Consider the following 13,048-nt stretch of genomic DNA (forward strand, 5'->3'; position numbering starts at 1 on the left):
GGAATTTCTTTCCTTCTTAATGCGTTTGAGCCAATCAGTTGTGTTGTGACAAGGTACGGGTGATCACAGAAGATAGTTCTATTTGGTAAAAGACCAAGTACATATTATGGCTAGAACAGCTCAAGTAAGCAAAGAGAAACAACAGCCATCATTACTATAAGACATGAAGGTCAGTCAAGCCAGAAAATGTCAATAACTTTTAGTTTCTTCAAGTGCAGTCGCAAAACCATCAAGCGCTGTGATGAAACTGGCTCTCATGAGGACCGCCACAGGAAACGAAGACCCAGAGTTACCTCTTTTGCTGAGGATAAGTTCCTTTCGAGTTACCATCCTCAGAAATTGCAGCCCAAATAAATGCTTCACAGAGGTCAAGTAACAGACAGATCTCAACATCAACTGTTCAGAGGAGACTGTGTGAATCAGGCCTTCATGGTCGAAATGCTGCAAAGAAACCACTAGTAAAGGACACTAATAATAAGAAGAGACTTGCTTGGGCCAAGAAACACAAGCAAAATACATTAGACCGGTGGAAATCTGTCCTTTGGTCTGATGAGTCCGTGCCTTTGTGAGACGCAGAGTAGGTGAATGGATGATCTCCGCATGTGTGGTTCCCACCATGAAGCATGGAGGAGGAGGTGACATGGTGTGAGGGTGCTTTGCTGGGGACTCTGTCAGGATTTATGTAGAATTCAAAGCACACTTAACCAGCATGGCTACCACAGCATTCTGCAGCGATAGGCCATCCCATCTGGTTTGTGCTTAGTGGGACTATCATTTGTTTTCCAACAGGACAATGACACAGCACACTATAGGACTATTTGACCAAGAAGTAGAGTGATGGAGTGCTGCATCAGATGACCTGGCCTCCACAATCACCCGACTTCAAACCAATTGAGATGGTTTGGGATGAGTTGGACCGCAGAGTGAAGGAAAAGCAGCCAATAAGTTCTTAGCATATGTGAGAACTCCTTCAAGACTTCTGGAAAAACATTCCTCATGAAGCTGGTTGAGAGAATGCCAAGAGTGTGCAAAACTGTCATCAGGGCAAACGGTGTCTACTTTAAAGAAGCTCAACTACAAAATATTTTAGTTGAACACTTTTTTGGTTACTACATGATTCCATATGTATTATTTCATCGTTCTGTCAGGATTTGGCCAGGGTTGTTCCGGTTTTTGGTCACTAGATGCCCCCATTGTGCCTTTTGACCTTTTGTTTTCCCTTGATCCCCATTATTATTTGCACCTGTGCCTCGTTTCCCCTGATTGTATTTAAACCCTTTGTTTTCCTCAGTCCTTTGCTCTGTGTTTGTATGTTAGCACCCAGCCCTAGTACTCTGTGAACTCTTGTTGATCCCGGTGGTCTCTCTTGTGGAATTCTGTTTTTGTTCTTGTTTGTTTGTTTTTGAGTATTTTTGTTAGGCTTTTTGTGCTATACCTTCCACCTTGTGGATTTACCTTTTGTCTTGGAGGATTACCTTTGTTCTTGTGGAATTCCTTTTGAGGTTGTGGAGTTACATGTTTTCCTGAAGAACTTCACTTTTTACTTCATTAAATACACCGTCTCAAGTACTGCTGTGTCTGCCTCATCTTCTGGGTTCTGCCAACTATTCGTGGCTCAGTTGGTTAAGTGACTGTTTCTCACTCCGGAGACCTGGGTTCGTAACCGGGTCCTGACACGTTCTTCACTATTATTTTACAATGTAGAAAATAGTACAAATAAAGAAAAACCCTTGAATGAGTAGGTGTGTCCAAACTTTTGACTGGTACTATATATATATATATATATATATATATATATATATATATGTTTGCGGGCACATAGAAATGTCCTTGTTTTTTAAAGAAAAGCAAATTTTTTGCCCATTAAAATAACATCAAATTGATCAGAAATACAGTGTAGACATTGTTAATGTTATAAATGATTATTGTAGCTGGAAATGGCTGATTTTTAATGGAATCATCACAGCAACCATCACTCCTGTGTTCCAATGGCACGTTGTGTTAGCTAATTCAAGTTTATCATCTTAAAAGGCTAATTGACCATTAGATATTCTTGTCAAGAATGGTGATGAGGTTTTAATGTTTTCTTCTGCATGTCATATGGATGCTGATCCAATTGAGGATAGTGTGAAAGGTTTCCTCTATTTATGTTATTTAACTAGGCACATCAGTTAAGAAATACATCTTATTTACAATGACGGGCTACCAAAATAAAATTTAAAACTGGGTGGTTCGAGCCCTGAATGCTGATTGGCTGACAGCCTTGGTATATCAGACAGTAATCCAGGGGTATGACAAAACATGTATTTTTACAGCTGTAATTACTTTGGTAACCCATTTAAATGAGCAATAAGGAAACCTCTAGGGTTTGTGGTTTATGGCCAATATACCACGGCTAAGGGCTGTGTCCAGGCACTCCACCAGTGTGTAAGAACAGCCCATAGCCGTGGTACATTGGCCATATACTACAACCCCTCGTGCCTTATTGCTGAATTATTTACCAGAGAAGAGAGGTATAACATTTGCATTGCACCATTTGACTACACTGTTGCCCAATGTCTGCAGTATGGTTGAGCCCACCCATTTACTGTCGGTGAGTCACGCGAACAGTAGATTTGGAGACGGCAAGCCTCGCTATGTGACCTACTTTTACTTCAGTTATGTCTTCACTGAGACTTTTAAGGGATTCGAGTTTAACAATATATAAGTGGCGGTTTTGATGATGGAACGTTTAGACAATTGAAAACTAGATTAGGCTTCTTATTATTTTACATAGGCTATGAGAAAAATGAGTTGGCCAACTGTAGTATATATATATATATATATATATATATATATATATATATATATATATATATATATATATATATATATATATATATATATATATATATATCAATTTGATGTTATTTTAATGGACAAAAAAATAGCTTTTCTTTCAAAAACAAGGACATTTCTAAGTGTTTTTGAAAGAAAAGCATTTTTTCTGTCCATTAAAATAACCTAAAATTGATCAGAAATACAGTGTAGACATTGTTAATGTTATAAATGACTATTGTAGCTGGAAATGGCTGATTTTTAATGGCATATCTACATAGGCGTACAGAGGCCCATTATCAGCAACCATCACTCCTGTGTTCCAATGGCACGTTGTGTTAGCTAATCCAAGTTTATAATTTTAAAAGGCTAATTGATCAGTAGAAAACCCTGTTGCAATTATGTTAGCACAGCTGAAAACTGTTGTTCTAAATAAAGAAGCAATAAAACTGGCCTTATTTAGACTAGTTGAGTATCTGGAGCATCTCAGTGAAGACGTGACTGAAGTAAAAGTAGGTCACATAGCGAGGCTTGCCGCCTCCCAACCTACTGTTCGTGTGACTCATCGGCAGTAAATGGGTGGGCTCAACCATACTGCAGACGTTGGACAACAGAGAAGAGAGGTACCATTTTTGACTATAGTCAAATGGTGCAAATGTTATACCTCTCTTCTCTGGTATGTAATTAAGCAATAAGGCGCAAGGGGTTGTGGTACATGGCCAATATACCACGGCTATGGGCAGTTTTTATACCAGGGCTGTCAGCCAATCAGCATTCAGGGCTCGAAATACCCAGTTTATAATCAAGCATGTCTCATATTCAAAATACTAAGTAATTAGTCCAGCTAGTAGTGCTTTATGATCGTATCCAATGTCCTTATTTTTTCCCCAAAAATAATAGGGTCATGTTGTATAGGCACAGTGTGTTTGGACATCAAGTTTGTTTTAAAATTCACAATATCCTTAAGAAAAGAATATAATTAATTAATTCCAATAAAATAACAACATTGTAAGCTCTGCCATAATGCACAGTCCATAGCAAAGCACACACATCCCTGGGTGTCGCTACCATGTTGTTGTCATGTTGTGTTGCTACCATGCTGTGTTGTCATATGTTGCACCCTTGCTATGTTGTTGTCTTAGGTCTGTCTTTGTGTAGTGTTGTGTTGTCTCTCTTGTTGTGATGTGTGTTTTGTTCTATATTTATATATATTTATTTTTAATCACAGCCCAGTTCCCGCAGGCCTTTTGTCTTTTGGTAGGCCGTCATTGTAAATAAGATGTCTTTCTTAACTGACGTGCCTTACATAAATAAATAACATAAATAGAGGAAACCTCTCACACTATCCTCCATTGGATCAGCATCCGTGTGACATGCAGAAGAAAACATGAAAACCTCATTACCATTATTGAGAAGAATTCCATAAATAAAATAACGTAGAATATTTAACTACCCCGCGGTTTTATTATAGCATTATGTAAAACGTATATATATAATCCTTAGGTGCATATTTTGTCGCAGGGTCCCGGTGCTTCATGTGAGCGCTGTGGCACAGTGGACGGTGTTCTGGGTGTAAGATGGCACAGACTTTCAAACAGACGGGTCTGCCAGCCCGAGAGCGTGAGAGGAGTGTCAACACTAATAAACACTGCAGCGGATATGCATGGTCACCGGGCTTGTCCACGTGACAGGGGCGCTGTTACGATCAGGCATACTTGAGTGGGAGCCGATCCTCTGCTATTTTCGTGGAGAAAATACCACTTTAGATCACCCACTTTAGCATCACCCAGTCATAGGCTACATCAATGTAAACACTTATCAGAGGAGAGGTAGAGAGACATGTGAGGGAAGAAGCGCCACATAATTAATAGGTTATTGTTAAAATATTATAGTAGGCTATTACTTTTTGGCTGTTGAAGTTGGCCTATCCATGCATGCTTATGAAAAACAGTTTACTAAAAACAGGTGTTGCACCTGAATGCTACTTTACAGTGATGGGTGGGACTGACACCCGTTTCAGTATGCCCTCTTGTGGTTAAAGAGCAGCATTGATCCACAGTGACTAACACCAATGTGACAGCCTGTGGTCTCTACTGTAGAATATGTTGAGATATTAACTCATTTACAAGAAAAATGGTAACATGTAATGGTTTATCTCCAACTAATCTTCAATAAACATAACTCCCTAACAATATAGGGAATTAGGGAGCCCAGAATTGTCCTCTTCCCAAATAGAGAAGAGCCCAAACTAATATCAAGTAAGCAGATGAAATGCCATAGCTGTACTCGTCCCACAATATAAAAAATAAAAAATAAATCATTGGTGGTGACTGAGCCAGTTGCAAATTGGTTGCACCTAATCCCAGTGTGAATAGAGAAAATATGACAAGAACTCTGTCGACCATAACAATTTCATCATGGTTGCATGATTGTACAAGATATATTAGCTATAACAAATTGTAACAATCATAAAAATTAGGTAGGAATATGCATTTGTCTTGGCATTTTTATTATTGGGAAATCTTTTGAGCTCAGCGCAACCGGTCGCTAATTGACCAATCAGAGGCGAGCATACAAGGAACGCATGCGCATTATCATTATTTTAAAACGACCTGAGAAGAGGGGCATCAAGGCGATAGGTGAGTTCGAATGAGTACAGAGAATATCAAATAGGTAGGTGGCCTTTAGTGAGAAGTGTAAAGCACAATGTGTTATAACGTTCAAGAGAAAAACTTAACTTTGTAAAGCGTTTAAAGTTAAAATGGCGTCAAATGAGACCGGGTTGGTTGAAGGCAAAGTGGCTGTCATTGTTTTGCTCTTTGCTGCGGACCTAAAATGGAGGACTTTGCTAACCAGTTAGCTGGCCAACTAAGCGACTGCAGCTCTGCTGTAACGTTTGTTATTCTAGAACTGTTTCCCTTGTAACCATGCAATTGCCAGTCCCTGCATAATGTTTTCTTCAAACACCAGCTAGGTCAATTATACACATCATTGGGTAGCCGACGAAACTCAACTCTTTAATGATTGTATAAGCTTGCTAACGTTAACTACCTCGTCTGCTAGGCATGCCTGTATTGTTGCGATGCAAGTCAGTTTATCTCCGGGTTGCTCGATTGTTGTTATTGTGTCAGTTTGTTGGTTCATGTGTCAATATCGTACAGATTATTCATGGGCGTATATAAATGCGCGAGGAGGGAAATTGTAGTTAGTAGCAACCAGAGATTGAGAACGCTAACGTTATTAGCAAAGTGGCTTCCTTAGTTGGGCTATATCTGATGTAAGAGAGGGCATTGTGGCTGATTCCTGTCTGTTTCAACATTTGATTTTTAGTTAGTTTATGCCTGATAACCTTGTCTATGTTGAATTAACTGTGTGCCCATCTGACATCCCTCCCTTGTATTTCAGGCTTGCATGGACATCTAGACAGCCCACTGCTGAGGAGAAACAGCATCCACGGTGTGAGATCAAGCTCTTTGTGCCACCAACGCCCCTGTCAGGTGGGCGTTGGTTGGCAAGGGTTCTGGTGGTGGGGTTGCCACGACAATGACATCCACTGTGTTCACAAGTGGAGGATATAAGCTAGACACAGTAGGGAAGATTGATTTGGTCAAAGCTCCAGCTGGAGGAACACCAGATTCCTTCATTGGCCTGAGGAGGGAGCCAAGTGAATACGTCATCGGCGTCCCAAACGTGCTGGGCAGTATCCACAACAGCAGCGGCCAGCAGCTCCACGGGAAAACTAAGGTGGTGCCAGGACAGGCACCGATTACCTGCAGGCCTGGATCTGGACAGAACCCTGGGATTGGGTCAGGGCAAGAGGAGAACTGGGTGATCTTTGGAGCCCAAACTCCCCAGGGCAAACCAATGGGGGGTGATGGCACCACACCAGTCAAGAGCAAGACACTACTAGGACAGACAAACAGCAATATGGGCAAGACAGACCTCGCAGTGCTCAACACTATCAAACAGCCCTGGGACGATGCAGTGTGTGGCAGGGAGGTCAGAGGGGCAACTACTGCATCAATCATGGGGGCACAGTCATCAGAACACAGCCCAGATGGCAAAAGAGGGAATATTAGGAAAGGACCTGGTCACTCCCCTACACAGACCAGCTGCATACGCCAGATCCTCCTCCTCCAACTGGAACTCATTGAACAACAGCAACAGCAGCTCCAGTCCAAGAGCAAGGAGATAGATGACCTCAAAGCTGAGAAGGAAATGGTATGCTAGCAAACACAATGCATAACATTTCAATTGTCGATCCTGGTCAGCATATTTTGTGAAAAATTGAATTTTCCAAAATAACCAGCAGTAGGTATTTCACCTCCAACCAAGGCCAGCTCCACAATGCCACCAGTGGTATTGTGATGTAATAGCAGTGCAGCACTATTATGACATCATTGTTTCTATGAAGTGTAAGGTTATTGAAGTCAACTAAATTGACCTCAATATATTTTTGATGTACTCTTATGGACTGTAAATCTCAAGTGTTGAAGAGAATAGGCTACCCTTCAAGACAAACTATTTAAATGGCAAATCGTACGGGGGTATAAACCTCAATTTAGCCCCACTGATGTGACACGTTTTTTCACTACTGCAGCTCATGGGGCGGATCGAGCGCATGGCTCGCCGTCTGCAGCTAGGTAAGAAAGATGGGTGTGACCAGTGCCCCAACCACATCCCTAGCCTGCAGGAAGACCAGGCGGCAATGCCAGGGACACCAGAGGGGCAGGGGCTGTCTGAGTGCCACAGCAGCCATACACCCCGAATGCTGAATTTTGGCAGAGGAGGCAAGGGCCACAAACGGTAGGGCTCCACATTCAGTTTAAAAAAATATATATATATTTTTTACTTCATGATATTATATACTTCCTAGATCAGGCCTGGGCAATTATTTTCCATGGATGGCCGGCCACATTAGAATATATTTCTGCCATTGCGGGCCAGAATCATATTACAAGCTCCTTCCACAAACTTGGCCGTCTCACATTTGTGTGGTAGGAGAGATTTGCATGACCTGACTCTGTCTTCCAACAGTGAGGCAAACTGCCTGTGGTTTAAAGATTTTGCGCATATGAAGTTTACCACTTTAATGACTATCCACAACATTGCTCATTTTCAGAATACATTTACAGAGCACCTCCTGATGGATAATGCAATGCAGGAAAAAACATTCTGATCTGGGTTCAACTTAGCTACTTGATCTTGTATCCTTTTGAAAAGGCCAACATTTGTTCCTGTCAAGTTTGAGCAAGCATCAGTGGTCACACTGGATAACTTTTCAAAACTCAGTCCCAGCTTTGCCACACACTTATTAACCTCCTCCAATAAATCTTTCCATGTGGTGGTGCTCTTCGTTGACTGCACTGAAGCTCCTCTGTAATTTCAAAGTCTGGGGTTATGACTGGTTAGAATATCAACAACTGCGCCGTGTCACGAGAATCACTGCTCTCATCCAGGGCCAAGGAAAAATTGGTTGAAATCCTTGTCTTTCAACTGTTGTTCCATATTCTCTGCGATGAACAGTGACACTGCGTGTTGAGGACGTCTTGACGGGGAAACATTTTCAAACAGCTCTTTCTTGTCGATTTAAACATTCTTTAATGAATTCGCCCTCGGTGAATGACTTGGTATGTTTAGCAATTTTGTGGGACAGTGCATAGCTAGCTCTTGCAATTCCAGCGTTTGCTGAATGCAGTTTTGTGAAAAGTCCTTACTGCTTTTGCAACTGAGAAAGCAACTCTTTTGATGCACCTGCCCTCTGCTCAGAAGACATTGGTATATTTCTCTGCATGCTTTGTCTGGAAGTGTTGGGACAAATTGTAGTCTTTCAAGACAGCGATGCTCTCTTTGCACACTAAGCACACAGCTTTCCCTTTACCTCAAAGAAGTGCAGTCATGGTCAAAAGTTGAGAATGACACATTAATGTCCACAAAGTTTGCTGCTTCAGTGTCTAGATATTTTTGTCAGATGTTACTATGGAATACTGAAGTATAATTACAAGCAGTTCACAAGTGTCAGGTTTTTGACAATTACATGAAGTTGATGCAAAGAGTCAATATTTGCAGTGTTGACCCTTCTTTTTCAAGACCTCTGCAATCTGACCCTGGCATGCTGTCAATTAACTTCTAGGCCACATCCTGACTGATGGCAGCCCATTCTTGCATAATCAATGCTTGGAGTTTGTCAGAATTTGTGGGGTTTTGTTTGTCCACCCGCCTCTTGAGGATTGACCACAAGTTCTCAATGGGATTAAGGTCTGGGGAGTTTCCTGGCCATGGACCCAAAATATCAATGTTTTCTTCCCCGAGCCACTTAGTTATCACTTTTGCCTTATGGCAAGGTGCTCCATCATGCTGGAAAGGGCATTGTTCATCACCAAACTGTTCCTGGATGGTTGGGAGAAGTTGCTCTTGGAGGATGTGTTGGTACCATTCTTTATTCATGGCTGTGTTCTTAAGCATAATTATGAGTGAGCCCACTCCCTTGGCTGAGAAGCAACCCCACACATGAATGGTCTCAGGATGCTTTACTGTTGGCATGACACAGGACTGATGGTAGCGCTCACCTTCTCCGAACAATATTTTTTTCTGGATGACCCAAACAATCGGAAAGGGGATTCATCAGAGAAAATTACTTTACCCCAGTCCTCAGCAGTTCCATCCCTGTACCTTTTGCAGAATATCAGTCTCTCTGATGTTTTTCCTGGAGAGAAGTGTCTTCTTTGCTGCCCTTCATGACACCAGGCCATCCTACAAAAGTCTTTGCCTCACTGTGTGTGTAGATGCACTCACACCTGCCTGCTGCCATTCCTGAGCAAGCTCTGTACTGGTGATCCCGCAGCTGAATTAACTTTAGACGGTCCTTGCTTGACTTTCTTGGGTGCCCTGAAGCCTTCTTCACGACAATTGAACCGCTCTCCTTGAAGTTCTTGATGATCCGATAATTGGTTGATTTAGGTGCAATCTTACTGGCAGCAATATCCTTGCCTGTGAAGCCCTTTTTGTGCAAATCAATGATGACTGCATGTGTTTCCTTGCCGGTAACCATGCTTGACAGAGGAAGAACAATGATTTCAAGCACCACCCTCTTTTTGAAGCTTCCAGTCTGTTATTCGAACTCATTCAGCATGACAGAGTGATCTCCAGCCTTGTCCTCGTCAACACTCACACCTGTGTTAATGAGAGAATCACTGACATGTCAGCTGGTCCTTTTGTGGCAGGGCTGAAATGCAGTGGAATTTTGGGGGGGAGATTCAGTTCATTTGCATGGCCAAGAGGGACTTTGCTATTAATTGCAGTTCATCTGATCACTCTTCATAACATTCTGGAGTATATGCAGACTTTGTGAAAATGTATATTTGGCCATGACTATATTTTGATGTCCACTCTTGCTAGAACATCCTACATTCATTGTCTACCTTTCTTTTAAATCGTACTAATTTTTGCGCAATTTCTAGCTAGCTACTCTTTGTGACTGTGGTGTGTGTGTCAGCCTGTCAGTCAATGTAAGTCCTTGTGCAGTTATTTATACGTGCCTTCAAAATAAATATTCATTGGGCTTTTAATTTGAATAACAAATACGTTTTTCAAAACTTTACTATCGCAAATTCTTTGATCTGAGCATGATTCCGCGGGCTGTATTGAATCAGGTTGAATCAGGTCGCGGGCCCAGGCTTGTCCTAGATCCATACATGGATAGATATATCTATGTACTGTAGATTCATGCAAAGCCCCTTATTGTCCCTCATGCAATTCCACTAAAGTTTGTTTTGTTCTTGCCAATAGGCGTTTCCTCTTCCAGGACCCCAGGGCAGCCAAACGACGTGCCCAAGCCAAGGCCTCCCAGTCCCCACACAACGAGGCGCTTCTTCCCAAAGAGGAGCCTCTGGACGGGGAAGAGTTTTCGGATGGGTCTCCTGGGACCTGCTCGGCCGCCACTGAGGAACTAGACTACCTGTCCACCACAGACATGTACCTGTGTCGCTGGCATGTGCCTCCCCTGTCACCAACTTCGCGGGAGCCCTCACCCAAGAAGGAGGAGCCTGTGGCCAGTGAGTGTTACAAACGTTCATGAAGTGGTTGTATTGGATCCCCAAAAAATAGGGAAACGGGCAAAATAAGTATGAACAGCACATAAGAAGGCTGAGACTTGGGCCTAAGTATTTTGGGAATAGGCCACATTATTGCTTTTTGTTGCTTTATCTTTTGTAAAATGTGTGCAAAACAGGATTTGTAAAATTGCATATGTGGTGGAATGACCTTCTCCCTCTTGTACACAGTTCCCTTGTGGAAGGAAAACCTTATGGAGCCCCTGGGAGAGGAGGAGGAGGCATCTGATATCCCTGAGGTGGGTACTTGTCTTGCTCTGTTTGAAACCCTATGCTGGTGGAAGTCCAGATTAGACCCCTGGTCAGGAGGTCTAAAGACCAAATGTTTTCTCTTACAGAATCTGGATGACAATGTCTTCCTGAAGCGCCACTCGAAGCATGAACTGGATGAGAAGAGAAGGAAGAGGTAAGGGAGGGCTAGAGTTTTCACTATGCTCTGTTTACTTGTATGACCAACTCTTGCTCTGAGTCTGTTTCTCTGGCATACCTCTTCTGCCTTTCTTCTTATTTTTGTGTCCCTTATTTTGAACTTCTGTTGCCGTGTTCTTCACTCTCCTTCATTCACCTCCCGTAGATGGGACATCCAGCGGATCCGTGAGCAGCGGATGTTCCAGCGACTGCAGCAGCGCATGAACAAGAGGAAGGGTATCCAAGAGAGTGAGCCAGAAGTGTTCTCCTTCTACCCAGAAGCCGAGGATGGTAAGCCCACCTATACACTGAATTTTTAGATACAACTGCACTGTTGGAGCTAGGAACACAAGCATTTCGTTACACCCGCAATAACATCTGCTAAATATGTGTATGTGACCAATAACATTGTATTTTTTAGATCTGGCCAACAAGCAACTATCCCATTAGTAATGTCTGTTGAGATTAAATGTAGTCAGTTGAAATACTGAGCAGGGTCTTGGACTCATCACTTATGAAGGTGTTCTTTCTCTCTCCTCAGTGGAGTCCCTCATGATCACTCCCCACCTTCCAGTGGTGGTGTTTGGCCGACCTCTGCCAAAGCTGTCAAGACGGTGAGTTGAGTCATACGCACTGGTTCTTAAATAACACAGAGCCAAACATCACTTGAATACAATCTGAGTGCTTGCTTCCTAAACTAAACCCCTGTGTATCTCTATTCACCCTTGAAGGATCTTTGACCTGCCCTGGCTGGATGAGCGAAGCCGCTGTCGAGTAGAGGTGCCCAAAAAGCAGACCCCCCACCGGACCTGCCGAAAATAAATAAATAAATCTGTCCTTTCCAGCTGAGTTCAAGAGAGGAGACACCGGCTGGATTGGTGCCAGGCAGCACCCCTCTAAGAGAACGTCTGCCTTGTTATTTGGGAGAGTACTACAGACGGGGTGGGGGAATTGCATGCCACAATCCCCTAAAATCAAAAGATGCACTGTGCCACAGTTTGGTCATGGTTGCTGGATGGCAGAGCGGATCCTATTGTTTGTTCATAGTAGGACTGGTTTGGAAGAAGACTGAGGCTGGTGTGAACTATCCAGGAAGAGCAGAGATTTTGTCTCCTCTAGAGTCCCACTGGGTTCATTTGAGGACAGTTTTCCTCTGCAACTTCACCCACAACATTTCCCAAGAAAAGAAGCTAAAGTTCTACAAACTTGACGTTGTCATTCACATTGATATGCCTCATATTTGAACAGAGCAGAATGACTCTGTCTCCCATCTGTATGTGATTGCTGTTGCATCCTATAGAAAGGAGACCTGTTGGAGATAAAAGGAAAAAAACATTGGTCATAAGGAGTGAGATGTGTTGAAAGCACCTCAGCAGCACTTATGGTTTGTGTTTCAAACAAGATGTAATTAAAAAAATGTTTTATGCCCATGAACATGACTGTTTCTTTTGGATGGTGTCTGTGCCTGATTTTATAAATGTAGGAGATACAATTCATTTAAAAGCACTGGACCATAATGGGAATTAGGTATGAGTGAACGTGAATATCAATATGTCTCTGGATAATAATTAATATTAATTCAACTCTGAGCAGATTTTAGGGGATTTATAATTTTGTTCATAGGTGTCGTCATACTGACTTAATCGTTCAAAAATGCTTCAACAACCAATTAACGACACTTTCTAATTTAAACGATAACTTGCCAGAGAGAT

The 13,048-nt window shown here is 42.4% G+C and overlaps 1 protein-coding gene across 2 annotated transcripts; it reads left to right on the forward strand.

Moving 5' to 3' along the window:
- The first annotated feature begins 5,362 nt into the window (after positions 1–5,362).
- Positions 5,363–12,770, forward strand: LOC118384440 (male-specific lethal 1-like 1). Of its 2 annotated transcripts, none has more exons than XM_035770989.1 (9): positions 5,363–5,456; positions 6,223–7,038; positions 7,418–7,623; positions 10,606–10,871; positions 11,100–11,167; positions 11,267–11,334; positions 11,503–11,627; positions 11,878–11,950; positions 12,068–12,770. In XM_035770989.1, exons 2-9 carry the CDS (start codon positions 6,361–6,363, stop codon positions 12,156–12,158), a joined length of 1,575 nt encoding a protein of 524 aa, XP_035626882.1. In that variant the 5' UTR covers positions 5,363–5,456; positions 6,223–6,360; the 3' UTR covers positions 12,159–12,770. The 2 variants fall into 2 exon arrangements, with proteins under 2 accessions (XP_035626882.1, XP_035626881.1); XM_035770988.2 differs by having other exon boundaries at positions 5,420–5,490.
- The last annotated feature ends 278 nt before the right edge of the window (positions 12,771–13,048 follow it).

Source organism: Oncorhynchus keta, chromosome 5, assembly GCF_023373465.1.
Source record: "Oncorhynchus keta strain PuntledgeMale-10-30-2019 chromosome 5, Oket_V2, whole genome shotgun sequence".
Lineage (NCBI taxonomy): Eukaryota > Metazoa > Chordata > Actinopteri > Salmoniformes > Salmonidae > Oncorhynchus > Oncorhynchus keta.

Excerpts from the sequence above, each read along its gene's own strand:
- LOC118384440 (XM_035770989.1), top strand. The coding sequence starts at position 6,361 with ATGACATCCACTGTGTTCACAAGTGGAGGATATAAGCTAGACACAGTA. Across the intron at positions 7,624-10,605 it reads GGAGGCAAGGGCCACAAACG|GCGTTTCCTCTTCCAGGACC; the intron begins GTAGGGCTCCAC and ends TCTTGCCAATAG. Across the intron at positions 10,872-11,099 it reads GAAGGAGGAGCCTGTGGCCA|TTCCCTTGTGGAAGGAAAAC; the intron begins GTGAGTGTTACA and ends TCTTGTACACAG.